Genomic DNA, 27,536 nt, shown 5'->3' on the forward strand with positions numbered 1-27,536 from the left:
GGTGCTCTGGTGGCTGTTGCCCCTATTCTAGGGGGTGAAATTATGGCTAGAGAAGGCACCTTGGGCCTAATTAACCCAGGGGCTCTATTGCTTACTGTCAAGACCCTGTCCCATTAAGATTCTTTCATTTGGGGCAGCTAGGTGGCACAGTGGATAGAACTCCGGCCTTGGAGTCAGGAAGACCTGAGTTCGAATTCGACCTCAGACATTTGACACTTACTAGCTGGGTGACTATGGGCAAGTCACTTAACCCCAATTGCCTCACCAAAAAGAAAAAAAAAAAGATTCTTTCATTCGCCTGATCTTCTGGTCCCCCAGACACACAGGACCCAGCGTCCAACTTCCCCAGTTCCCCTAAAGCACTATCCCAATGTATACCTTGTCTTCCTACTACTCTCAAAGCCTATTCTGACCGATATACATTCTACTCTAGAGCCGGGAGAGACTGTGGGCACAGGACACTGCTCAAACCTCCCTGACGCAAGGAGAAGAAGACCAGAAGACCTGTCTGGGATCAGGCCCTCCCCATACACAGCCAAGCAAGAGCTCCAAACCGGGGCTATTGTTCTCCCTTTCCGTGGTGGGGCAATATCTGGGCCTACCAAGTGCTACTTAGAATCTATCTCTGTCTCCCGATAATGAGCTCTTTTCACCTCTCTGGCCCTTGTATCTCCCAGTCTTGTGGTCCCTGGATCATAAGAGCCAAAAGACACCCAGTCAGAAACTCTATTGAGATATGCAACTCAGGGGGTGGGAGTAAGAAGACGGTAGCTTCATGGGGAGGAGCACAGAGGCCCTTCATACAACATATCTGGACTCTATTGCCAGCTAGGATCCCAAGGCAGAGAGAAGTAACCCCGTGTCAGACATATGGGCCCATCCTTCTCCCTCTTTAGTGCCTCTGATCCCTTCCATCTTGGAAGATTGGTCATCATGGTGGGGCAGGGGGAAGGGGGTCTGTGTAAGGGGGAATTCCTTGAATTTAGAGACTTAGGGAATACCCTACAACCCCAGCCAAAAGATGGAAAAGAAAGGAGGATCAGCCTATCACTCCTCTAAACCATCCTATTTTCTCATCCTCTCACATCATCCAGTTTTCCCAGTACTCTTCCCTGGGACCATCATTGGGCTCCCTGCTCTCTCATCCCACTTTAGCCCCATGCATCCCTAATGATCTGCCTCAGTGCCCATCCATTTCGGGGAAGGGAGAGGTGTGGGTCACCTACCTCCTGGGCCACGAGGCTGGAGATGCGCACAGCACGCCGCACCCGGGCATTCCTGGGCCTGGGCAGTAGAGCCCCGGCCTCTGCCCCTGCCCCACTCAACTTCCTGGCTGTGGACATGGTGGGTTCTATATCCCCCTCCCCCCAGCCCACCAGTCCAAAGGCCTGGGCTTGCTCCCCTACGGCACCTCAGGAACCCCTGGGTCAGGTGGGGTGAGGGGCAGCAAGGAATGGGCACCAGGGGCTGGCAGGCTGGCTCCAAGAGCTGACCCTGGCATGGATCCAGGGGGTTAAGGGGGATCTGGGCTTTGTCCCCCACAGCTGGCTCACCCTGGCAGCAGGCACAGGCAACAGTGGTCAGCCCCGCTCATGCCATCCGGTACCCGCCGAGCCCCAGCCCCCCAGTGCCGGCTCAGCTGCCAGGGCTCTGCACTCCGCCCGCTGCCCGCCCAACAGCAGCAGATGGAGCCTCTGCTCCAGCTCCTCCTCCCCTCCCTCAGTCTCTCCCCCCTCCCCCCTGCTATGTTGGGCTCCCCCTCACACCCGCCCCCTCCCGCCCCCATGTGCCCTGACAGCCACCCCCTCCCTCTCCCCCCCCAAGGTCCCAGCTCTCCGGCTGAGCTGCTCCTGCTGCAGATGCTCCTGCAGCCCTCTCCCCTCCCCCCAGCTGCCTGCCCGGCCTGTCACTGCAGATTAATGGTCTCCCCTGCACCCCCTCCTCCCCAGTCCGGCCTGAGCACAGAGCAGGAGACAGAGACTCCCACAGTGACACACACAGATGGACACACACACATTCGCACACACCAGTGCGTGCATCCCACAGACATATAGGCACCCATAAAAATAATAATGTACGCAGATACACACATATAAGGGAGTGCGGAATTTGGGAAAAGAAGGTTGGGACTTGAGGTGGGAAAAGAAGTGGAAGAGGGGGTGGAAATAGCCAGGTGAGACTGAAGAAGGAGGAGGAAAGCCGTGCTGAGGAAAGAGCCATGGGGGGAGGGAGGGGGCTGTCCCTGGCTGAGACCCAGAGGCCGGGTCAGGAGGAGGACCCAGAATGGGACTCTGGCGAAGCAATGGAGAAGAGAGCTGCTCCAGCCTCAGATGCCCTCTATGCCCAGGAGGGAACAAAGAGCTAGAGGGAATGGGGAACCCACAGGCAAAAGGAGGGGACACGAAGCTGCCCAGGACTTCTCACCTAATCCCAGCCTAGGGAGGATTGGCACCCAGACATTCCTGCTCCTGGTCCTGCCCTCATCTGATCCCCACCCTCCTCTCCCCTCTGCTGAAATGGTCCATCTGGCCTAGATGTGAAGGAGTTATGGGCAGGGGAATGGTGGGGGTATGGGGGGAAACAGGGCGGGGGAGAGACTGTAGCAATATAGAAAGTGGGTGACAGACAGATGGGCAGGAAGTCAGAGACTACAGAGCCTGAACCCAACCAGGAAATCAGTACTAGCACTGCCCAGGGAGTATGAAGGAACCCTGCTTTAAGCCCTTCCTGTTGATGTTTTAGGGGATCCATGCCCTTCTCATTTCTCCTCAATCCATTCCATAGGCTTCTGGCTCCCTCTTCTCCATTCCCACAAGTATGGGGCACAAAAGAACCAGTCTACCCCGTTCCATGACCTCAGGGCATTCCCCCTACCAACAGCCCCTCACTTAGCCTAGAAGAGCCAGACATTCCCCCACCTTGATTATAGCAGGCTTCCCTAGGCGGAGATCTCTAAGGTATCTGCTTGCTCACAGTCCTCCACTTCCACTCCCCAAGGTAGGGCTGGATCCTGACTTCCTCTGGCCCCACACCTCTCCAGCCTTCTTGGCCTTACCCAGGATTCTGCTTTTCTCTCCCCTGGACTCCTGTGGCTGGTTCCTCTCCTACTCCCAACTCTCTCTTTAGGCCACCAGGTCTACAAGGTCATCCCTCTTCCTGGATCACTTCACCCCTCTGCCAGGCCCTACATATGGAATGTTCTCTGGCCTCCCTCACATTCGGTCTAATCTACTGGATTTTCTCATTATTCCCCTAAAGCCGTTTCCTCTCCCAGCTCTGACTGACCTTTTGCCCCAGACCATCCCTGCCAATGTGCCTAATGTATCAGTCTCAGGCAACAAATTCCAACCCCCTGCCTTCTTTACTCTGGAGACATTCTCTCAGAAGAGAACTCCACTCACTCCTCAACATGACTTCTCTAGAAAGGCATGCCTTAACTCTTTAGCCATATGTCCATCTTTCTTCTCTCAACCAGGCCTCTCAGTGGCCACACATCTTTCACACACATCTCAGTGGCGAGCCCAAACCCCTTCAGCAAGGAAAAGGGAAGAGAATGAGCCCTTACCTGGGTGACTTTTTCAGTGACGTTATGGGTCCTTTCCTTGATCTTTGGGGCAATGATCTCGCGGTCACTAGCAGGTGAGGCCAGGAAAGGATCACCCTTCAAGTCCACGAAGTTCAGGGTGATCTGAGGAATCTTGCTGATGGTGCGGTAACGGACGAGGTCCGAGTCTGAGGTGGAGTTCAGGAGACTGCTGCGTAGGGGGTGCATGGCCCCTGGGTTGGGCAGGGGAAGGAAGAGAGCGGTCAAGGGGTCAGGCAGCAAGGGCATGGGAGACAGCTGGGTCAGGAATATGGGGAAACAGCTGAGTTGGAAACATAGACGGATAGATGAGTCCAGATTATAGAGGGACAATTGGGTCAGCAATATGACGGGACAGTTAGAAGGTCAAACACATAAGGTCAACAACTGACTTGGAATACCAGTGGACAGGCAGATAACAGTAAAAACAGAACAGGTAGGTCAGGAAAGTGAGTAGGGTAGGTGTATCTAAGGCAAAGGCTCAGAATAAGGGACCCAAAAGATGGGCCACTCAATGAAAAGTGGGCAGCAGCTGGACCTGAAGAATGCTACAACCGCTGCACCCCTCAGATTCAAGTTCTAGAGATCCAGATGCCAGGAAAGGTCTTTTGAGTTGGAGAAGGTAATGGGATGGGCATTTAATGGGATGAATGGACACTTAATGGGATTAAATAAGTGGCTAATGGGATTTCCCATCTCACTGGCATGGAAGGGGAATCTGTGGGGATGGAGCAAACAAGAGAGCAGGAATGGAAAGAGTGAGGGGGAGGATGGGCAACAGATGGAGAAGGGGCTGGGACAAAGGGAGGCAGGAACCCCATCTGTGGCCACAGACACACAGAGCTCCCAGACTTCCTGCCGTTCTGTACTCCTGAGCAGCAGTGAGCCCCAGATCATCCTTTTCATTATCCTAGCCCCTCTCCTGATGGGAGCTGTTCCTCTTTGCCTGTTCCCCCAGCCTAGGGATGGATTCCCCACCCCAGCCTTTGGGACCCCAGCCAGCCCCCTCACCAGTGCTGGCGTGGCGGGGGGGTGGGGGCATCGTGCCTGCCCTCATGGCCTCAATGTCATCGGCAGAAGATGCTCGTCGGACGCTGGCACAGCTCTCACGAGAGCGGGTCCGGGCCAGACTGCAACTGGAGCCTGAGGCATCAGGGTTGAGGTTCTGGGTCTGAGGTGAGGAGTGGGTAAGAGGTACACTACTGGGGGAGCCAGGCCCCACCAGAGCACGACGCTCCTCAGCCAGGCCAGGAGGCCCTGACACATGGTTATCTAGTGAAGATGTCACCTCATCGAGGGCTAGAGACTCGCTGCTAGGAGGGGCTGGAGTCAGGTCCACATCCACCACCACTGCCCCTGGAGCCCTGGGACCACCAGGCCGGAGGGATGGTTCCCGAGCCGTCAGGGCTAGAAGTGCCGGAAGCTTCAGTCGAAAGGTCCGGCCACGACCTGTGGAAGGTGAAACAAGCAGATGGTCAGAATCACAGTACCCACAGGACCCCCGGGAGTCCCCCCCCCCCCCCCAGGCCCTTCTTCACACCCAACCCCAGCCAGAGAGACAGTGTCCCAGCTGCTGCCTCGGGCCACTCATGGAACCACAGAATTTCAGAGTTAGAAGGCACCTAAGAGATAATCTAACCTGACCCTTACCCAAGGGCACCCGTCATCCCCCAAAGGGGAAACTGAGGCAATCACTGCAACACAGCAAAGAGAGAGGAGAAGGTTGGAAAGAGGAAGAACAATCCCAGCACAATAATAATTAGAAAGTCAATAGAGCAGAGTGGACAGTGCTGAACTTGGAGCCAGGAAGTCCTGGATTCAAATTTGACTTCTGACACTTACTAGTTGCATAGCCCCAAACAGGTCAGTCAATCTGTCAAATAATGTGAACTCAGATAGCTCCCTAGTATTCATCTACTAAGTCACAGATCAGTTGTGATCTGCCTTAATAGAAAGATTTCACATGATGGCTGTTCCCTAAGCCAATGAAATCCCAAATCCTTTGAGTATTTGTATGATCTCCTAAAAATAAACAATTAATTCCCCAAACACTTTCCCGTTAGGCAGCTTGTTTGATCATCACAACACCTTCTGTGAGATAGAGAGGGTAGAGGTTATTATCCCCATTTATGGTCCCCATTTCCCAGATGGGAAAGCCGAGTTTCAAAGTAGTCAAATGACTCCCTTACAGTCATACAGCCAGTCAGTGGCAGAGCTGGGTCTAGAACCCAAGTCTCCTGACTCCTGGTTTGATGCCCTTAGAAGTCTTTAAGGAAAAGGAGGGATATGCTTAAAGGAAAACAGAGACACCAACCTAAGTAAAGACAGCTCACTAGCTGGCCCATCACAGGTCAGCAAAGGGACCTCCCATAAGGCTTCCTCACCCTGACTCCACCGAGTCCAGTGATAAGTCCATCTGACAACTGGCCCAGCACCCAAGGATCTAGAGCTGAGAAGGGCTGAGATCATCTAGTCAAACTCCTTTCATTTTATATATGAGGAAACCAAGGCCCAGAAGAGCTTAGTGACTTGCCCAAGGCCACACAAGCAATGGCACAGCTAAGACTTCAGCCAAGCCCTCTCACTCCCCATCCAGTGCCCTTTCCAAGGAAACCTGCCTGAACCAAACGGCACCTAATGTGATTTCTTCTCACCTTCTACAACAAATGCTGACCTGCCCCCAGCACCTTCTCCTTCCTGCTGTGATCCCCAGGGTGGAAAATGCTGAAGGCAATTGCATGGGGGTGAGCAGTGCACTGTACAGACCCAGGACATCCCAGGGAGGTAGGCAAAGAAGATGAGCACCTACCTGGGGCCAGCCAGCTGGTGGGAGGGCCACGGTGGTTGGTGTCACAGGCCAGGGACCCCGCCAGCTCTGTCTCCATCACCACTTCAAAGTTGAGGATGAACATGATGACAGCCCCATCCTCGTTCTTCACAGGAACTACGTCCACCAGGCACAGGAAGCAGCTGCCTAAGGGGCAGACCCAGGGCATTGCGAAGGGCAGGGGTGAGTGACCCCCTCCCCTGAATGGCAGTCACTAGCACCCTGTGCTTAGGAGTCAGGCACCAAGATAAGCAAGAGAAATGCCCCAAAGCTAAAAGGGTCTCAGCAGCATCCGCCCTTTTCTGTCTCTCTACCTCCATCCGTCCATCGCCCTTCTCAGTTCATCTGTTTTGCTGCCCATCTCTCTCCTGTCCAGTCTGTCTCTTGGCCTCTATTATCTGCCTTTTTTCTCATTCCTCCCTTGCTTTGTCTTTGTTTCTGTATCTTTGTTTATATGTCTCTTTATGTCGTGAGCTCCTGGAAGGCAGGGTCTTTTGCCTCTTTTTGTATCCCCAGCACTTAGCACAGTGCCTGGCACATAGTAGGTGCTTAATATATGTTTATTGATTGATCTCTCACTCCATCTCTATATTTCACTCAGGCTCAGGCTCAATAGCTGTGTTCAGTCACTGAAGCCCTTACAACAGGTAAACTAAAGCTGGTAAAGGAGAAAATTATTCACCCCCTCACATTTACCAACATAACTAGGGCTTTCTCCACATTCCATGCCCCCAAAATGATTCATTTCATTATCCTGACTTTATGTTAATCTGGCTTGTCAGGAATGATCACATTACCACATCTGGTGTCTCCCACTGGTCCTCCCTTACAGTACCTAGTAAAGCATCATGCACCCTTTGCATGGGTCCATATTAATTGATAAATCAGTGAAGGGTATTGTGGGATAGTACATAGAGAGATGACCTCATCATGGCCTCTGACACCAAGTGACACTGGGACAGTCACTAACCCTCTGAGCTTCAGGCAATGCTCTAAAACCCTTAAGCTACAGAAGAGTTGCTGATCTACATGGGTGGAGAGAATATCCTCTCCCAAGAATTCCCAACAAAATCATGGTCAGTATTGATGATATCAATCAGCTCAGTATTGATAATAGCAAAAGTGATGGAGATAACTGCAATTATGATGATAATGGTAGTCATACTGGTAGCGATGATTGGGAGTGGTGTTGATGGTGACAGTATTACAGACTGTAGTAGTAGTGATGACTGTGGACACTGTGCCCCACTATGTACACAGACCCTTCTCCCATATTCAGATCCCCTTTTAACTTCCTGCTCTTATCTCCCACCCTCCTGCAGCCCACTCCCTTACTTTAGTGCCTGGCTCCAAATTCACAAAGACTGAGGTGAGAATCCTTTGAAATCACATGGCAAGGGCTGACCAGTCCTAAGCAGGTCACTGTTCAAGGACTATAAGAAGCCTTGGTTTAACCAGGTCCCTGAGCTAAGCAGCACTTTCTGTTTATCTCTCTGCCATACAACCCTGACGGAAGAAGAATTCACTTCAGGATCAGTGTAAAAGGACCAGATAGGAATGAGCAGTGTTTCCTCCACCCTACTCCTTTGAAATTGGGGGGAGTAAATGAAGAAGGATAAAGACACTAATCAGATTGGGCCTTCTGATAGTTGTGGGTTAATCCTATGGAATGAGATCCATTGAAGCCAAGTTGGGGAGTGGAGAGCAGAGAAAAGATGCTAGAGATAAGGAGGATGGGCCAAAGGAGTGGAGTGGCTGGCTACGGGTAGCATCCCCACCAAAAAAACCTCCCACTCACCCTGTATCCCTGGCCTTCAGGGCCACCCCAGGAGTAACAGATCAGGATGCCTCTTCCTTCTATCTGCTTCTGCCCCAAACCTGTCCCAAACCCCCGATTTCTTAGCCCCCACCGTACCTAAAGCACAGCTGTGGAGTTGGGAGGCTCTGGGGGCTGGGCCAGGAGATTGCCTGGAACTCCGACAGTCTGCCTAGAGTTTATGCCCAAATATGGCTGTGGCCAGCCGCAGCTGGAGTGGGGACTGGCCCTGGCCAGTGGCCCAACAGAATGGCCAGAGACCCAGGGGACCTCCAACCCACAGGTTCTAGAGACCCTTGAAATCACACATATTGATTGCCCTAGCAACCTGGGCTCAGAGACTCCTCAAGTCTGGAACTGAGAACCCTTTGACAGGTTATCTGGAAAATCACATCTCCCCACCCTAATCATAGAGGTCCAGATCCTGTGAACCCTACACAGCCCAGACAGTTCAATATGAGAACCCAGAGCCTAGAAATGAGAACCCTCCAGATGTCTCTAGCTCAAAGCTCCAGCTCTCTCAGTTCTCCCCAACCTCATGGCAGTAGGGACCCCAAACATGAGCCACCATAGCTAACCAGCCTTGCTCCTTTCTCACCCCTACATCCCAGGGCGCCCTGGCTCTGGTGGTTTGACTGAATTAGTTGAAGGAAAATATTTCCTGAATGTGTCCAAAGTTCTGGTTATTCCAAAAATGTAAGCTGGAGCAGTGCCTGATGGCTGAGGGAGATAGAGTTTAGGAGGAAAAAGAATCGGCAGCTCTAAAGGGGAAGGGAGGGAAAGAGTGTCTTTATCTTTTTTCTCTTCTTTCTGCCCAGCATCTCCAAGATGCCCCCCACCCACCAGCCCCCGATGATGGGTCAGTTAAGACCTACCTGGGGCCGTGCCAATGCCTACAGTCAGCTCCCTCCCATCTGTGAGCCAGACAAGACAGGCCGTTCTGCAAACAAGGTCTCTGAGTTGAAGCTAGGGCAGGTGGGAGGGGGAGGGGTGTGCCTAGGGTCCCTGGGGACTGAAGTAGGGGCAGCAGCAGCTATGCCTGCCAGACAAAAAAGGCAGGACATGGGGACGGCCAAGATCTGGGCACCGCAGGCAACTTCCAACTATGTCCAACGGCAAGGCCTGGGAGCACTGAGGGAGGTGGAAACCAGGGAAGCTAGATGCATTACCTAAAAATCAGTAGAAGCTATGGGCTCAATGAGTGTCACTGGGGGTGGATACAGTGTCTGCAAGTCAATGGGCTCAGTGTCTCAAGAAGCAATGGACTGAGGACTAAATAGGGATTTAGGAATCAGTGAGCATGATGTGCTCAACATTGAAGACTCAATGAGGGATGTGGGCTGAAGATCCAGTGGCTGGGTGGGAGGGGTGGGGGTGGCAGTGATAACATAAAGGTCTGGGAAGTCATTAAGGGTGATGGACTTAGTATCCAGGGATCAATGGAAGTGATGGTTTCATTGGGAGTCAATGTGACTGATGGGTTCAGTCTCAGTGACAGACTTGAGAGTCCAGGGATCAATAAGGGTAAGAGGCTGATAGTCTTTGGAGTCAGTGAAAGGGATGTATTTAGTATATGGGGTCAGGGAGGGTAATAGATTCAGTGTCAAGAGGTCAGTAAGGATTAATAGCTAAAGGCGTAACTAGGTCACATAGTAAATAGAGTGCTGGACCTGGAATCAGCAGACCCAAGTTCAAACCCTGACTCAGATATTTACTAGCTGTGAGTCACTTAATCTCTCTCAGCCTCAGTTTCCTCATCTGTCAAATGGGAATAATAATACCATTTACTTTACAGGGTTGTTGTGAGAATCTAATGAAATAAAATCTATAAAGCACCCTGAAAACATTAAAGCATTATACAAATTTTGGATGTTATCATGGACTTGGAGGATAAGGGGGTGATGGGCTCTTGAAGGTGGATCAAGTATTTTCATGCCATTTGGGGGGAGGAACTAAGGGTCAGTGGAGGTGATGGGCTATGGGTCCCAATGTCAGTAGGGGTGATGACACCAAAGTCTAGTGGTAAGTATGGGTGACGTCCATTAGTGCCACAAAGTCCTTGATTGAGACGTCATTGGAGGTGGGAAGTCGAGGGCTCGTGTCAGGGTCAGTGGAAGTGTCTGAGGTTCAATAGAAGTAATGAACTCAGTGACAAGAATTCAGTGAGGATTATGGCCTGAAGATCCAGGGGAAAGTGGGAGTGTTAGACCCAGTGAAGGTGAGGGGTTCAGTGCCTGTGGTTCAGTGGGGGTAATGGCCAGTTGGGTAAGAACAGAATCTCAAAATTGGAAAGGATCATAAAGATGATGTAATCCATTCTGTGTCTGACTAGGAATAGTAGCCCCAAAAGTTTGAAGATTTCCAGTGATGAGGAACACAGTACCTCAATCATCCCATTATACTTTGGGGCAGCTCTAATTGTTCAAAAAAAATTTTTTTTTTGCTTTCATTAATCCTAAATCTGTCACCCACCAATTTCCAGTCAGTATAGGTAACTGCTGACATGAAAGCTCCGTCTACTGATGCAGGTCAGCAACCTGTCTATAATTTAGGGTCTCAGAGTTGTTTGAGAGCTAACCCTAATTCCAACTTGCCATGGTCATACAATATTGCATTGGAGGCAGAACGTGAGCCATAGATTTCCTGACTGGCTCTCTATCAAGTAGGCTGACAGAATACATGGAAAATTGAGGAAGGAGCAAACACTAACAATTAGGAAGATCTCAGAAGGCTTCTTAGAGGAGGTGGCATCCAAGCTGAGCCTTGAAAGAAGTAAAGAAGTCTAAGAAGTGAAGATGAGAGGGAAGGGTATTCCAGATATGAAAACAATATGCATTCCAGTGATGAAAATAATGATTTGTACTGGTTTTAAATAAGGTTTCAAGGTACTTGGAACTATGCTAAGAAAGTGGTAAAAAAAAAAAAAATCCACTTCCTTTGACCTAGAAAGGCCACTGCTAAGCACAGACCCCCAAAGCAGAACAACAAAAAGAAAGTTTCCATATACACCACAATATTTATATCAGCACTTTTTGTAGTAGCAAAGAACAAAGTAGATGCTCATCAATTGAGGAAATAGCTAAACAAATTATGGTCCATCAAATGCAATGGAATATTACAGTACTGTAAGAAATTACGAGAATGAAAAATACAGAAAAGCATAAGAAGAGTTCTTTGAACTGACACAAAGTGAAGCAAGCAGGAAAACAATATACGCAACCCCTACAGCAATGTAAATTAAAAGAAAAACAAGGGGCAGCTAGGTGGCGCAGTATGTAGAGCTCCGGCCTTGGAATCAGGAGGACCTGAGTTCAAATCCAGCCTCAGACCCTTGACACTTACTAGCTGTGTGACTCTGGGCAAGTCACTTAACCCTGATTGCCTCACCAAAAAAATTTAAAAAAAAAAAGAATTATGAAAAAAAAGAACAAACAACACAAAATTGACTGCAGCAGAATTATGGTGACCAAGCTCTGCCCCAAAGAAGGTAAACGAGAATGTACCTCCTTCCTTTCTCAGCAGAGGTGGACACCTTTGAGTATGGAACACTGTGTACAATATTGGACTGGGCTGATGTGCTGGTTAGTTTCGGTGAGTTTTTTTAATTCTTTATTACAAGGGATGGATCTCTGAGAGGGGTGGAGTATATTGGAAAACAAAGATGATGTGAAAAATAGAGCAATAAAAATCTGAATTAGATATGTGTGTGAATGTGTATGTGGTTGCAAGGTATAGCAATGCCCCAAGCCCCAGCTCCTGCATCCCATCTCTCCTGGGCCTTCATTCCTACTCCTTTTCTTCCTCACATCGCCTAGCCCCATATGGCTCCAGTCAGCCTGGCTCCCCTGGGAAGTGGAGGAAACAGAGTCGAGGATGGGATCACAGTAAATGCAGAGGAGCACCAGGCCCTGGCAAGGCCCGGGCTGGCACACTGCCACCTGGGCTGGAACCTCCCCAGAACTCAGAGCTGTAGTACCACTGAGAACCACTTCATGGCAGCCTCAGTCCAATAATCTCGAGATCTTCTCGGGAGAATAGAGGGGTGGGGGATGGACACTAGACAAGGACCAGGACTAGACATCAGGAAGAAGCAGGAATAAATATAGGGTCAGGGACCATGTGCTCCCCTGCTACCCAGGCACCAGAGGAGAACTGGCTCAGGGGGCACTGTGGTGGCCAGCTGAGCACAGACCAAGAGCTCTCTGTGGGACCCAATACCATCTGGTTCCTGGAATGCCCCAGAGCAGGGGACCTTAGGCATTCTTACCCATCTCTTCTCTGGCACAAGGTACGCAGATGGTAACAAAGTGAAAACTAAAAGACTCGGTGTCCAAAGGCCTGGGCTCAGCAGCTCTAAGATCTACCACACTACCTAGCTGACCCACTTTTGAGGAAGGGCCATGAGAGCCTCTCACAACCAGAAAATTTTTCTTCCAAAAACCAAAGGGACAGACAGGGTTTAAATACAAGAAAACCCAATATGCTCTCAACAAAAAGAACAAAGGGGCACAGCTCCAGAAACAGATCTCCTCCCCCTACTCACCCCCCTCACCATACACAACCCAGCTAGGAACCCTCTGGCCATGGTTTCTCGGTTACAAATTCACAGCCTCAATAAATTTGGTCACTCAACCCAGCTGCCCTTACATCTATCCCTTCCCCTATCATTCCTATAACTGAAGGCATCATCCTTTCCCAGAAGGCAGGCTCCAGAATTGGAGACAGAATTGGAAAAGGAGAAGCAAAAGAAAGGAGTAGGGATGGTAACAAAGGTTAGGATTAACAGGAACTCACAAGAATAATTCACTTACATAGCACTCAACAGTTTACAAAAGGCTGTCCTCACACCAAGCCTATGGAGTGGATAATGCACTGCCCTCTGGACATTGAGACCATTAACCTCCATGACCCACCAAGCCCATTACTCTCACTGATGCCCACTTTTACAAAGGAGGAAACTGAGACCCAGAGGACAAATCTGCCCAAGACCAACGACATAGTAGCAGGTTCAAATCCTAGATCTACGTGATCCTAGGCAAGTCACCTCATATCTACAGGCCTCAGTTTCCTCATCTGCAAAAAAAGGGGGTTGGACAAGATGATCCCTAAGAGCGCTTTCCAGCTCTAAATCCTGTAATACTGTTTGCTCTGAACCTCAGTCTCCTGACTTCTAGTCCAAGGTTTTTTCCTCAAACCACCCAAGAGGTAGGGAAGAAGATGAGGATAGACATAGAGATGGGAGCAACAATGAGGATTAAATGTAGAGAAGGGGATGGAGAGATCACTTGGGACCAGAGGGCAACAAGGTAGGCAAGTGCCTCTGGCATGACTTGAAGTGGGTTATTTTTGTTTTTTGGTAGAAGTAGGGGCAGACCAAATATGCTTCTGTAACATTCCTTTTTTTAAATGCACGTATTTTAATGCCAGACACCCCCAGTCTCCATAGCACACAGGTATTTATTTTGTGATCTTAAATCTCACATGTCACCGTAAAGGCTTAGAGCCTCTGGTGGACAGTAATACACGGAAGATCAAATTTTCCAATCTCGCCTTAGGCACACAAATCCCTAACCCTGGCTCTAAGGGAATGGGTTAAGCAAAAATGGGAAAGGAAAAATAGGATAAGAACAGAAGCAGGTAAGGGGAGAGAGAGCGAGGTGGGGAGGGGGGCGAGGAGGAAGGGGGCAAGAAAGAGAAGAGAGATGGTTAAACAGAAGTGGGGAGACACGGGAGAAATCAGCAAGAGTCGGCAAACACAATCCAGTTGCAGAAAGTGTCTGAGCTGCAGGCTCCCAAATACTATGTGTTAATTCATCAGCACATAATCTGTCGTTTTCATTTAATGCCAACACACACACACACACACACACAGAGCCATCCACCCTGCAGCTGCTCATTTCCCCAAACCCTGATTCCCTTTCAGCGCCTCCGGGCCCTGCTGCATCAGTTGGGCCTCGCCCAGCCGGGGACAACTCTTAGGGAAGCAAGCGATGCTCCACTGTACCGTATGTGTATTCCACAACCTTCAGAGCCGGGGGAGGGCAGGGTCAATAATGATTCTAGGGTTTGCAGGGGCAGATGGCAAGGGTGACCTTGAGAACGGAAGTAAATAGAGGAGGTAGGGGAAGCAAGACAGCAATTTGGGTCTTAAATGTTTGCTGAACTGAATTTCCCCCAGGGGAAGCAGCATGGTATGATGGGAAGAGCACTGAGCTTGGAGACAGGAGGTCTGAGTTCAAGTCCCAGCTGTGACACTGTCTTGCTATGTGACCTTGGCCAAGTTATTTACCTCTCTCTCTAGGCTGCAGTTTCCTCATTTGTAAGAGGCAGGGAAGGGAGAAAATCATCCCGCCCTATCTACCCCACAGGTTCATTGTGAAGATTTAATAAGATGAAGGCCAGGAAAATACTTGGGAAAACATCAGCTCCTATATAAATAGAAGAAAGTATTACCCCTGCTGGTATTACCCAAGGGAAGGTCACTGTTCTTGCCCCTTGCCCCACTCCAGTCCCTCCTAGGTAGGAGGGATGATCCTGGGGACAATCCTAGAGCCAGGCTGAGACTGGAGAGCAGGGGCTCAACCCCGGTCCCTGTCCGCCCCCAGCAAAAGATGCTGTCTCCGGCTCAGGGCTAGCTGTGTGGTGTCAGGTTATATTTAGCTTGGTGGCGGCGACAGGAAGAGGCAGCAGAAACAGCAGCTCCTGGTCTGAGGCCATAGTGTTGCTGACATCCCACTTACAGCAGAGGCAAGTGTGGAGAAGGAGGTGAGAGATGGGGGAAGGTCAAAGAGGTTCTGGGGCCCCAAGGTCAGCAATGAATAAGAAAAGTTCTAGGATATGGGCAACTAGAGAATCCCAGGGGTTAGTGGGGACCAGAAAGGCCCAAGGTCTCTCTTGAGTACTTGAAGGCAGAGGTCAGAGAGAAAACGACAGCCTTTCACGGTGTCAAGAGCTCATACCCCACTGCCGAGTAAGGTCAGAGACCTGGAGGGGTGTAGAGAGGACCGAAAGCGAGATAGAGAAGGATGAGGCGACAGAGACTTAGCAATCCAAAGGCCATGAGCATCCCACTCCTCAATTTCCATACATCTTTTAAACTTGTGATACACCTGTGAGCTTGCCACCACACTAGCTCATGAAGAACCTTTCTCTTGCTATAGACTAATCTCTCTATCCAACCTTAAGCCCCCAAACACATTTTCTGTGTTGCCATTTTTCACACCACTCTAGCACAGACTTTCATCACTTCACACCTGGATTACAATAATGACTGCCAACTGGTCTCCCCGACTCCCTTCCCTTCCCCCCAACAATCCTTTCTGCATACCGCTGCCAAAACAATCTTCCTAAAACTGCTGTGTCCTCACACCACCACCCCTTGCTCAAAAACTACAACATTTCCCTTTCCTACCACACCGAATACAAATTCCTCGAGGCTCTTGATAATTCAATGGGAAAATTCAATGACTTGGAGTCAGGAGATCTGGGTTTGAATCTTAGCTCCAAAGGTTTCTGGGCTTGGAATCAGGAAGATGTTAGTTCAAACCATGCCTCAGACACTAGGTGTGTGGACCCTGGGCAGGTCATTCAACCTTTGTCAGCCTCATCTGTAAAATAAGAGGGTAGGACTTGATGACCCCCCAAATTTCTTCTAGCTTTTTTTTTTAAGAGACAGCTACATAACACAGAAAAGCACTAGCCTTGGAACCAAGAAGACCTGAGATCAAAAACTGCCTCAGACACTTATTACCTATGTGATCCTGGACAAGTCATCTAACCCCTCTGTGTCTCAGTTTCCTCACCTGTAAAATAAGAAAATTGAACTGGGTGACCTGTCCCTTCCAGCTCTAAGTCAATGATCCTAGGATCTCAGATAAAAATCTATTAGTTGGGTGACCATGCACAAGTCACGCAACCTCTCTGAGCCTCAGTTTCTTCAAGTGTAAAATGAGAATAAAAAATACACTACTTATGTCATAGGATTGTGACAAGAAAAGAAATGTGTCAGGATTAAAACTCTTGTATAAACATGTATAAACAAAAAAAGTATTACCTACTAAACCTTACTTTCTGCTTCTCCCAGGTCCCACTCTCTACTAGAGTCAAGCCAGTTTCCTCACTCTCCTCCAAATTCAATATGGTCATCTCCACCTCTGTGCTTTCAATCCTATTTTTCCTCCCTTCTGCTCTATTCAAATACTTTTCATCCTTCAAAGTCCAGCTTATATCCCACCTTCTGCTTAAAACTTTCCCTAACCACCCCAGTTCATACCGATCTCTCTTTTCTACCTATTGTATTTCCCATTTGGACCACACAACTTGTCACTAGTAGAATATGGAATGCTTAGCAGACAATCAATATTTACTTGCTGATTGACTGAGTGATCAGCATAGCCCCTGAATTGTAGTCCTCAGTCAGTACAATAACACATTCCTGCAACTGAATCTCAAGGATTAAATACTGCTATTTTTTTAATTCAGAGAAGATACCTGTTTTTTAAAAAAAAGAAAGAAAGAAAGAAAAGAAAAGAAAAAAACTTCTATCCACTTGATTCTTTTTTTTTTAAGGCAATTGGGGTTAAGTGACTTGCCCAGGGTCACACAGCTAGTAAGTGTCAAGTCAGGTCCTCCTGACTTCAGGGCCAGTGCTCTATCCACTGCGCTACCTAGCTGCCCCTATCCACTTGATTCAAGAAGACAGCCTGAGCCCCCAGTAGAACATACAAGTCAGCCTGATGATAAACTCAATGACTTAGAACAATTCTCCCCGATCTTCACTCGCCTCTTTGGTTTGTTATTGTTATAGAGTCATTTCAGTCATTACAACTCTTTGTGACCCCATTTGGGGTTTTCTAGGAAAAGATACTGGAGTGGTTTGCCATTTCCTTTTCCAGCTCATTTTACAGATGAGGAAACTGAGGCAAATAGGGTTAAATGACTTGCCCAGGGTCATACAGCTAGTAAATGTCTGAGGCCAGATTTGAAATCACATCCTCCCCCCCCCCCCGCTGTCCCCCCACACTTAAAAATCCTCATTTGATCCGACCATCCCCACTAGCTACCATACTATACGTCTCTCTCCTTCATGGCTAAACCCTCTGAGAAAAGCAGCCCATAATCAGTGACCCCACTTCTCCCTTCACTTTCTTCTAATCCCCCTGCAATCTGGCTTCTGACCTCATTCAGCTTCTCCAAAATTACCTGAGATCTGTTAATTTCCAAATCCAATGGCCTTTTCTCAGTCCCTAGCCTCATTGACCTTTGCAGATCCTCTGCAGCATCTGACCTTGTCTCCTTTTGGAATCTCTCCTCTCTAGGTTTTTGTGACACTGCTCTCTTGTGGTTCTTTTCCTATTTGCCCAACTGTTCGGTCTCAGTCTCCTTTGCTGGATCTTTATCTCCATTATTCCCACTGATCTTAGCTGTCTCTCCAAGGCTCTGGCCTGCTCCCCCCCCACCCCCATTCCCTTTCTCCTCAATACTATCTCACTTGGTGATCTCATCAGCTCCCATGGGTTCAATTATCATCTCTATGCAGATGATTCCCAGATCTTTATATTCAGCCCTAGCATCTCCGTTGAGCCTCTTGGATAGCTCAAACTAAATGTCCCACAGGCATCCCAAATTCAATTTTTCCAAAACAGAGCTCATTATCTTTCCCCACAAAATTCTCCAGGTTACCATCCTCCGAAGCATTTAGGCTCACAATGTTGGTGTCATCCTTCACTCCTCACTCTCACTTTCCTCAAGCAGTCAATATGTTGCTGAATCTCGTTTCTACCCACACCACGTCTCTCACATACATCCTCTTCTCTCCACTTATACAACCACAACCCTAATTCAGGTCCTCATCACCTCTTGCCTCTACTACTGCAGAGGTCTTCTAACTGGTCTCCCTCCCTCAGGTCTTTGTCCATTCCCATAGTATACTTCTCAATTGCTGAGGTGATTTTTCTTAAATGCAGATCTGACCATGTCACCCCTCCCCCCACCCCTCCACTCAATGTACTCCATCCACTACCTATTATCTCCAGGACCAAATACAAAGTTTTCTATTTGGCATCTAAAGCTCTCCATAATTTGCCCCCTTCCTACCCTTCCAGGCTTCTCGCACCTTACCTCCCTCTACAATCCAACTACACTGACCTACTTGAGTTCCTTGAACCAAACAAGCCATTTCCCATCTCCAAGTCTTTGCACTAGCTGTCCCTCATTCCTGGAATGCCTTCCTCCTTACTTCTGCCTCTTAGTTTTCCTGGGTTCCTTCAAGACAGCTCAAATCCCACCTTCTGTAGGAAGCCTTCCTCTTTCAGATTACCTTCATCCACCTATATATCTCTTGCATGTATACATAGTTATTTACATTTTTCTCTCCCATTAAAATGTGAGTTCCTTGAGGGGCAGAGCCTGTTTCTTGCCTTTCTTTGTATCAGTCCATAGCACATAGTGAGCACTTAATAAATCCTTCTTTGATGCATTGATCAGTTATGCTAATCTATTCCTGTTTTTCTTTTTGTTGTCTTTTAAAAATATTTATATGGGTTGGCCTCCTAAGAGGGGGAGGGGAGGGATAATGGGAGAAATATCAGTAAAAACTTATTTAGAAACACAAATCCTTGTTGGCTGAGACCTACTAGAGTTGTAAGATCAAATGATACAATGGATGTAAATAACCAACTCACATTTCCACAGAGCTTTAAGTACTATCCTCACAGCAATCCCTGTGAAATTGGTATTGCTAGTATTATCCCCCTTATAGAGATAATAAACGAATGAATGAATTATTTATTAAGCGCTTGCTACGTGCAAAGCACTGTGCTGAGTGCTGGGAATACAAATAAACAAGTAAGACAGTCCTTGCTAGGTGGCACAGTGGATAGAGCACCGGCCCTGAAGTCAGGAGGACCTGAGTTCAAATCCGGCCTCAGACCAAACACTTGACACTTACTAGCTGTGTGACCCTGGGCAAGTCACTTAACCCCAACTGCCTTAAAAAAAAAAAAAAAAAAAAGACAGTCCTTGCACTCACAACACATTTGGAAGTAACTTGCCCAGTGTCATCCAGCAAATAAGTCTTTGAGTCAGGAGTTGAACCCTGACTCAGCTAGGTGTCCCAGTGCATGAAGTGCTGAGCCTAGCATCAGGAAGAGCTAAGTTCAATCCAGCCTCAAACGCATACTAGCTGTTTGACCCTGGAGAAGTCACTTCACCTCTGTCTGCCTCAGTTTCCTCAACTATAAAGTGGACACAGCATACTCCTCCCAAGTTTGTTGTGAGGATCAAATATAACAATATTTATAAAGCATTTAGCACAGTGCCTGGCACATAGTAGGCACTTAATAAATGCTCATCTCAAAATGTCATTAAAAACACAGATCTCGGGAAGTAAAATAGATCATTCTGATTCCATGAAGTTAAAAAAGGTTTTGTACAAACAAAACTAATGCAGTCAAAATTAGGAGGAAAACAGGAAACCAGGGGGAAATTTTTCAGCCAGTTTCTCAGATAAAGACCTCATTTCTCAAATGTATAGGGAACTGAGACAATTTATAAAAATAAGAGCCATTCCCCAGTTGATAAATGATCAAAGAATATGAACAGGCAGTTTTCAGAAGAAGAAATCAAAGGTATCAAGAGTCCCATGAAAAAAATATTCTAAATCATTACTGATTAGAGAAATGCAAATTAAAACAACTCTGAGATACTACCTCATACCTATCAGGTTAGCTAACACAACACAAAAGGAAAAGACAAATGCTGGAGGGGATGTGGAAAAATTGAAACACTGATATACTGTTGGTGAAGTTGTGAACTAGTCTAACCATTCTGGAGAACAACTTGGAACTACACCCAAAGGGCTATAAAACTGTGCATACCCTTCGACCCAGCACTACCACTACTAGGTCTGCATCCCAAAGAAATTTTTTTTAAAAATAGAAAAAAGACCTACTTTCCTAAAAATATTTATAGCAGCTCTTTTTGTGGTGGCAAAGAATTAGAAATCAAGGGAATACCCATCAATTGTGCAATGACTGAACAAATTGTGGTATGTGATTATGATGGAATACTATTATGCTGTAAGAAATGATGAGCAGGATGATTTCAGAAAAACCTGGGAAGACTTATACGAACTCATGCAAAGTGAAGTGAGCAGAACCAAGAGAATATCGTATGATGATCAACTGTGAAACACTTAGCTATTCTGATCAAAACAATGATCCAAGACAATTCCAAAGACCCATGATGAAAAATACTATCCACCTGCAGAGAGAGAACTGATAATCTCTGAATACAAAGTAAAGCATGCTTTTTTTAACATTCTTTATTTTTATTGTTTTATTTTGTGTCTTCTTTTGCAACATGACTAATATAGAAATATGTTTTGTATAACCTCACATGGATAATCAATATCAAACTGCTTCCCTTCTCAAAGATGGAAAAGGGTTGTAAAAGGGAGGGAGAGAATTTAGAACTCAACATTTTTAAAAATCAGTGTTAAAAATTTTTTTACATATAATTGTGAAATATTTAATGAAATAAATTTTTTTAGAAACACAGATTTCCCAACACAATGTCCAAAGCATTTTACATAATACCACGCTACAAATATATATGTGTATATAATACATATGTATATATTATATATGTATATGAGAAAGCACCTTGAAAAGATTGACATAGTTAATCCACAAATATTTATTGAATACCAATTTTGTGTAAGACACTGTATATTCTCTTGAAGCATTATTATTGTTGTTGTTATTGTTGTTACTGTTTTATTATTATTATTGAGACTGTGGGCAGCTAGGTAAAGAAAGAAGCTTGTGGGGAGAGAATGGAAGGAGGGGCAGCTAGATGGCATAGTAGATACAGTACCAGTCCTGGAGTGAGAAGGACTGAGAAGTTCAAACTCAGCCTCAGACATTTACCAGCTGTGTGACGCTGGGCAAGTTACTTAAACCCAATTGCTTCCCCCCAAAATTGGAAGGCGGGGCAGGTAGGTGGCACAGTGGATGGAGCTCTGGCCTTGGAGTCAGGAGGACCTGAGTTCAAATCCAGCCTCAGACACTTGACACTTACTAGTTGTGTGACCCTGGGCAAGTAAGTTACTTAACCCAGACTGCCTCACCAAAAAAAGCAAAAAAAAAATTAAAAAATGGAAGGCAAGAAGGGTGTGAGCTATCATACAGTTGGGGGTGGCGGCAGAGAAGGCAAAGAGAAATATAAACCCAAATGAATGGTGATGGACTGGAATCAGATGTCCAGCATGAAATATCTGACGATAGGCACCTTTCTGCTACTGTACCTACTCACCCCCAAGTCGCAAGTTAATCACTGTAATGCTAATTCCTAACACAAAACATTCTACTTTTATAATGGATTGGTAAACAATATAGAGGGGATGCCCTTATGATAACTTTTCATCAGCCACTGATTTAGGTCAAGTTGGTAGATGGAGTGACCAATGAGTTTCAGTAATCTACTAGACTACAAGCTCCATGAGGGCAGGACCCATGGCTTGGCTAAACTTTATATTACATATATATGGTATTTTGTACTTTTACTTTACTTCCATTAATGTATTCAAAGCCTTCTGTGAGGGTATTTCCCCGCTTTTCAGATAGGGAAAAAGACTGAGAGGGTTAAGCGTCTTGTCATCAAGTCTAATCCCCTCATTTTACAGATGAGGAAAATGAGGGACAAAAAGGTTAAATGATTTGTCCAGGATCATACAGCTAGTAAGTGTCAAAATCGGGATTTGAACCCAGGTCTTCCTGATTCCAAGTGCTCTATCCACTACACCATGCTGTCTCTTGGGCCTAGATATAGGGTTCTACCTGGTGGCATTGTTAAAGGTTAGACTAAAGTTCTCCTGAAACCTCATGACACCTTTCATGGCATCACTCTGCCTCCCCCTCTAAATGAGGGAAAGGGATACAAGAAAGAATTGGGATAAGGCATCCCAGTCAAAAAAAAAAACTCCTTTAAGAGGGGCCTCATTTCCAAAATAATCTATGTACCTCTTTCCCCAGCAAAAGTAGCCTATCACACCAGTCCAGTTACACGTTGACTGACCTCCAAAGAACTCATGAAAGTCTTATATGAACTGATATAAAGTGAAATGAGCAGAAGCAGGAGAACACTGTACATAGTAACAATATCATATGGAGATCAACTGTGAATGATGTAGCTATTCTGATCAATACAATAATCTAAGATAATTCCGAAGGACTTATGATGAAAAATACCATCTATCCCCAGAGAAAGAACTGATAGAGTCTGAATACAGATCAAAATATATTTTTTTCTTTCTTTCTTTTTCCTTTTTTTTTTTAACAACATGGCTAATATTGAATATGTTTTGCATGACTTCACATGTATAATCGATATCACATTTGTTGCCTTCTCAATGGGTAGGGGAGGGGTTGGAGGGAGGAATTGGAGAGAGGGATAGAATTCAGAACTCAAAAAAATTTTAAGAAATATTTAAAATAACTACATAATAAATTTTTAAAAGAAAAAAAAGAACTCTTTTTTTGCTTTTTGGTGAGGCAGTCGGGGTTAAGTGACTTGCCCAGGGTCACACAGCTAATGTCAAGTGTCCGAGGCCAGATTTGAACTCAGGTCCTCCTGACTCCAAGGCCGAGTTTCTATTCACTGCACCACCTAGCTGTCCCTCAAAAAAAGAACTCTTGAAGAATATCCTCCTTCCGCTTTGTCCCATTCACCCCAACTCTACCACCGGAGAAAAGGCTGGTGAACAGGCTCCATATCCCCACCATCTCCTTGGCCTCACAGTGAGCCATAGCCCAAACATCACAGAAACAATAAGCAGAATTTTCCCAGCCCTCTCTTCATCTTGACCTTGCTCTTTCCTCCTTAGAAAACACTCCCCATGACCCCTGTTGCTTCTAGGTCTGCCGCAAACCTGACACATCTGCCTGTTGGCCACAGAATTACATAAGCTGGAAAGAAACACAGAATTGTCAGAGGGAGCATGGTATAGTGGGAGGAGCCCCTGACCAAGAGTGAGGAGACCTTCATGGCAATCCCCTTTCTGCTGTTAAGTGGCTGTGTCACCTGGGCAGGTCCTATGCACTTCAGAGGTTCTCCCAGACTATCAGTAATGTTTCTTCCAGTTCTAACACTCTGTGGTTTAAAGGACTTTGCAGATTCACACCCTCATAGGACACATGAGGATCCTGAGGTACAGAGAAGTTAGATGATTTGCCCGAAGTCACACTGCAAGTTAGGGGTAGAGATGGCATCTGAACTTGCCCCCTCCCTATCCCTCCAGGCTTCCCATACCTGATGCCCCTCCACATCCTCTACAATCTGGCTATGCTGGCCTAATGCTGATGACTTTGTGCAACTCTGCCTCACTTAAATCCAATTCATGTGCAAGTCAAGACATCACTCTGTGATTCCACTGGTCGTCTTCGAAAACAGACAAACAAAGCCTGCATAATTACAGTTCCTTGAACTAGACGCGTCACCTCACATCTTGATTTCAAGTTTAATATTCTTCCCCATTATACAACAAAGCCTCCTTCAAAGTGGAATAGGTACCTTCTGGGTACCAAACCCCTGGGAGAAGGAGGTGAGAAGAGGTCAAAAGGAAATCCAGAAGAGGGAAAAAATGCTGTTTCTGACCTAAAACTCTTTACAATCCAGTGAGGCCAGGACAGAAAATCAGAACCATTTAAGTATAATATAACCAAATCACAAGAGCAGAAAAGTCTCTAAGGGGTGGAGAAAAGACCAAAAGAGGACTTTCAGGCTGAAGTAGCTAGGCCAATCCCTTCTCTCCTCCCATTCCACTAGGTGCCCCCAACACCTCCTTCCCCCAGGCATCCAGTGTTCCATTATTGTCCCAGGTTCTTCTCTCTGAAAGGCAGCACCAGACAAGTTCCTTCACAAAGCATTATAGTATATAAGAAAGAACAGTAGAACTGAAGACTGGGTCTGTGATGCTGGTTGCATCACTACTCTCTTGTATGGCTCTGGGTAATTAACTCACTTAACCCTGAAGCTCTAAGACAAGGTGGTATAGTGGGAAACGTGCGGGATTAAAGTCAGGGGGGGCTGGATTTGAATCCTGACTCTGTCATTCATTTTGAATAAACCTCCTAACCTCTCTGTGTCTCAGTTTCTTCATCTGTAAAATGAGACGGTTGGAGTAAATGTCATCTAAGGTCACTTCCAGCTCTAAATCTACAATCCTCTCCTACTCTAGGAAATCTGTATTTTACAAGAGGTCCCTAGGAAGAAAGCAGTACTAAACCCCAAAGAATGAATCTCAAATTGCAGAATTTCAGACATCCAAAGTCGGGCTGAAACAGTACATGGAATCAGGAAAAGGATCCTGGCTCCGATATTGCAGCTACCAGCTCCAGCATGCTCCCCCAACATTCCAGCCCCCACTCTTTGTCCTCCATCACCAATGCCTTGCTATCCCACCCTCCTCCACTCCTATCTTCTTCCCCAGTACATCCCAAGGCCATGGTCAGACTCCCAGCTCCCTGGCTCCTACATCCCTAGCCTGGGCTTCATTCTGCACAAATATTTACATAGCTTTTCTCTGGGGGATACGGAAGACACAACATCCAGGAGCCTCCCTCCGGACACTCTCCAGATCTCACAGGAGGAAGGAAAGAGAGGGGAGGAGAAGACATCCCCAAAATCAGGTCATGTCTGCCACACCCCCTCTAGTGAAATGGTATAGAGGAAAAAGCCTGGGAGCCCCCAAGAAAGGCAGAATCACCCACCCTGTTCAGGAACAGGGAAGCTCACAAGCTTTCTGCCTGTCCTCACTAACCCTTCCCAACATCTTTCCAACCCTTTGGCTTTTACAGGCTTGGACTGCAGAAGGGAACCTTAGAGCTGCAGAGGGAAGCAGTCCTCATGTGCCTTAACCCAAATCAGAGTCTGCAGGGCACTGTGTTGTTTTTTTGTGTTGTTGTTTTTGTTTTTGTTGTTGTTGTTATTGTTTTTGACATTCAGGACCTTCATTACTCACCCACCCTGCTGAGTCCAACAGCCTGAAATGGATTGGGGAAAATCACCAGATTCCAAACCCTGTCCTGAGGCAGAATAACACAGCCCAGTCCCTCAGTCAGTCCAGCAGTCAACAAGCATTTATTAACTGCTCACAAAGCAACAACAAATAAGTTCGGGGGATACAAAGAAATGCAAAAACCAGTTGCCCTCAAGGAGCATTCATTCTCACAGGGAGACATCCTCTAAATATCTAGGTACACACAAGAAAAATTCCTAGTAAACAAAGAGAATCTGAAAGACATTAACAATAGAAGGTGGGAAACAGTAGAAGGAAAACAAAGAGTCACAGACGAGGGGGCAGGGCATTCCAGGAATTAAGGGTCAGCCAGTGCAAAGGCATGGGGATGAGAGACGGATGATGTGTCCAATGAACATAGCTATCTATGGAGGTTTCTCCACTTTTCTTAGCAAGTCATTCCAAGTCCTTCAGTCTCATAAGTTCTGCTTTGTGTCCAACAATCTCTCCTCAAATTTTTTTTTTTTTACCTATTTTTCTTCTCAGGAGAGACAGAAAAGGTATCTTGGTCACTCGGCATCATCTGAATGATAACCTTTCCCCGCCACAAAACCTCTTTTCTCGTGTACTGCTCCAAAGTAAAGGTTCTCAGCCCCTTCAACTTTATTCCAGCCTACAGCCCATTGGGATCATATGGGGTGGCAGGATTGACCTACCCAGAGGATGTTTAATGTGGTGGAGAAACAGAGGGTCTGACCCCAGAGAGAAACTAGCCCTGGAGGAGGGAAGTGAGAAACTGTGGCTGCAACTCAATATACCATGGTGGAGGTCTGGGTTAAGGAGGCTAAAAAGAAAAGGAATGAGGGGGACAGAGAAAACTGGGGTGGGGGAGGAAACAGGTAAAGAGTTGAAAAATGGATCTAGGAGCTCCGTTAATGAAGAATGGGAGAACAAGTACAGAGAACTGACTGGAGAAAGGATCCCCTCCCACTGCACTAGCTGCCCCAGGGAGGGAGGGAGGAAGGGGATGGGGGCAGGGGCAGAAGGGTAGGTGAGGATTGGAGTTCAAGCCCTAAATCACCTACCCTCCCCATCAGCCCCAGCTCAGCCCCTCTCCTTTACACCCCGGCAGCTGAAGCTGCTGCAGTGGGGGCCCTCTGACCCTGTTCCCATGGCAACGGGCCTGCAGCTGGAGCCGAGAAACCGACAGGATCTCCTCCAGAGACACCCCCATCTCCACCCACGCACAGGCTCCTGGGGACAAGGGGACAGGGAGACTACAGAGACAGACGGAGACTCAGGGAGCCAGAGGCAGACAAAGGAAGAAGGCAACTTGAGGATAAGGAAGATGGCAGCAGGTCCAGGAGGCATGAGAGGATGGACAGATGTAAGAAGAAAGAAAAGATAAAGAAGGGAAGGATCCCAAATACAAAGGAAAGTGAAAAGAGGCACTGCAAGTGCCGACAGGAGACACAGACCCAGGGATGAAGAGACAGGGACCCAGAGGGGGAGGGGAGACACAGACCCAGGGATGAAGAGACAGGGACTCAGAGGAGGGGGGGAGACAGACTCAGGGATGCAGAGACACAGGCATCCCCGAGAGGGGGAGGGGAGGCACAGATGCAGAGACAAGGACCCAGAGGGGGAGGGGAGACACAGGCACCCAGAGGGGGAGGGGAGACACAGAAAGGCAAGGGATACAGAGGCACAGGGTTAGTGAGAAAAGGGGAAACAGGGACAAAGACACAAAGTTAGAGTTATCAAGAAGCAAAGGGACAAAGACAAAATCACTGAGAGAAAGAACGGGATCCAAAGACTTTTGATCCTCTGAGCAAAAGGCAGAAACAAAGAACTACCTGATCAACAAGAGGAGGCAGAGGGACAGGGATACAGACCAAGACCTAGAAACCAGGAGGCGGCCAGAGAGATAAATTAGGGACAAAGATACATGGTCAACAAGAGACGGACAGGGTCATGGAAAGACAAAGACACAGAGACAGCCATGCCTGGAGACAGAGAAACTGATAAGAAGAAACCGTTGAGATGAGATCATGCTCTGGAAGTGAGAGACAAAAAACCTTGAAAACACAACCTACTGGGAACACGGCCTTCTAGGAGTGAGTCAGACACAGGCCGGGCTCACCAACCAAAGATGAGCCACCTCCACCTTCCTCTGCCCCCAGAGGAATAAGCTCAAGGACAGACCAGACATGGCAGGATCCATCCATCCTGGGCCAGCTCCCTTCTAGGACAGCCATAGAAACAAAGAGAACCTCCAAGATTGATCCCAGAG

The 27,536-nt window shown here is 47.3% G+C and overlaps 1 protein-coding gene across 5 annotated transcripts in view; it reads right to left on the reverse strand.

Annotated features, from left to right (window-relative positions):
- Positions 1 to 27,536, reverse strand: part of KCNH2 (potassium voltage-gated channel subfamily H member 2) — a 67,189-nt gene that overhangs the window by 32,349 nt on the left and 7,304 nt on the right. For 3 of the 5 annotated variants that reach the window (XR_003567220.1, XM_027841128.1, XM_027841127.1), the window contains exons 3-5: positions 6,393 to 6,557; positions 4,595 to 5,032; positions 3,566 to 3,777 (exon numbers count right to left, since the gene is read on the reverse strand). Coding sequence is in view for 4 of the 5 variants with exons in the window: in XM_027841128.1 (XP_027696929.1) it covers positions 3,566 to 3,777; positions 4,595 to 5,032; positions 6,393 to 6,557 (815 nt within the window). In the remaining variant the exon portion in view is untranslated. Of the gene's footprint in view, positions 1 to 1,226; positions 1,521 to 3,565; positions 3,778 to 4,594; positions 5,033 to 6,392; positions 6,558 to 17,907; positions 17,955 to 27,536 lie in introns of those variants that run through there. The other 2 variants (XM_027841129.1, XM_027841131.1) reach the window with 2 other exon arrangements.

Source organism: Vombatus ursinus, unplaced genomic scaffold (genome assembly GCF_900497805.2).
Source record: "Vombatus ursinus unplaced genomic scaffold, bare-nosed wombat genome assembly UNPS02014852.1, whole genome shotgun sequence".
Classification (NCBI taxonomy): domain Eukaryota; kingdom Metazoa; phylum Chordata; class Mammalia; order Diprotodontia; family Vombatidae; genus Vombatus; species Vombatus ursinus.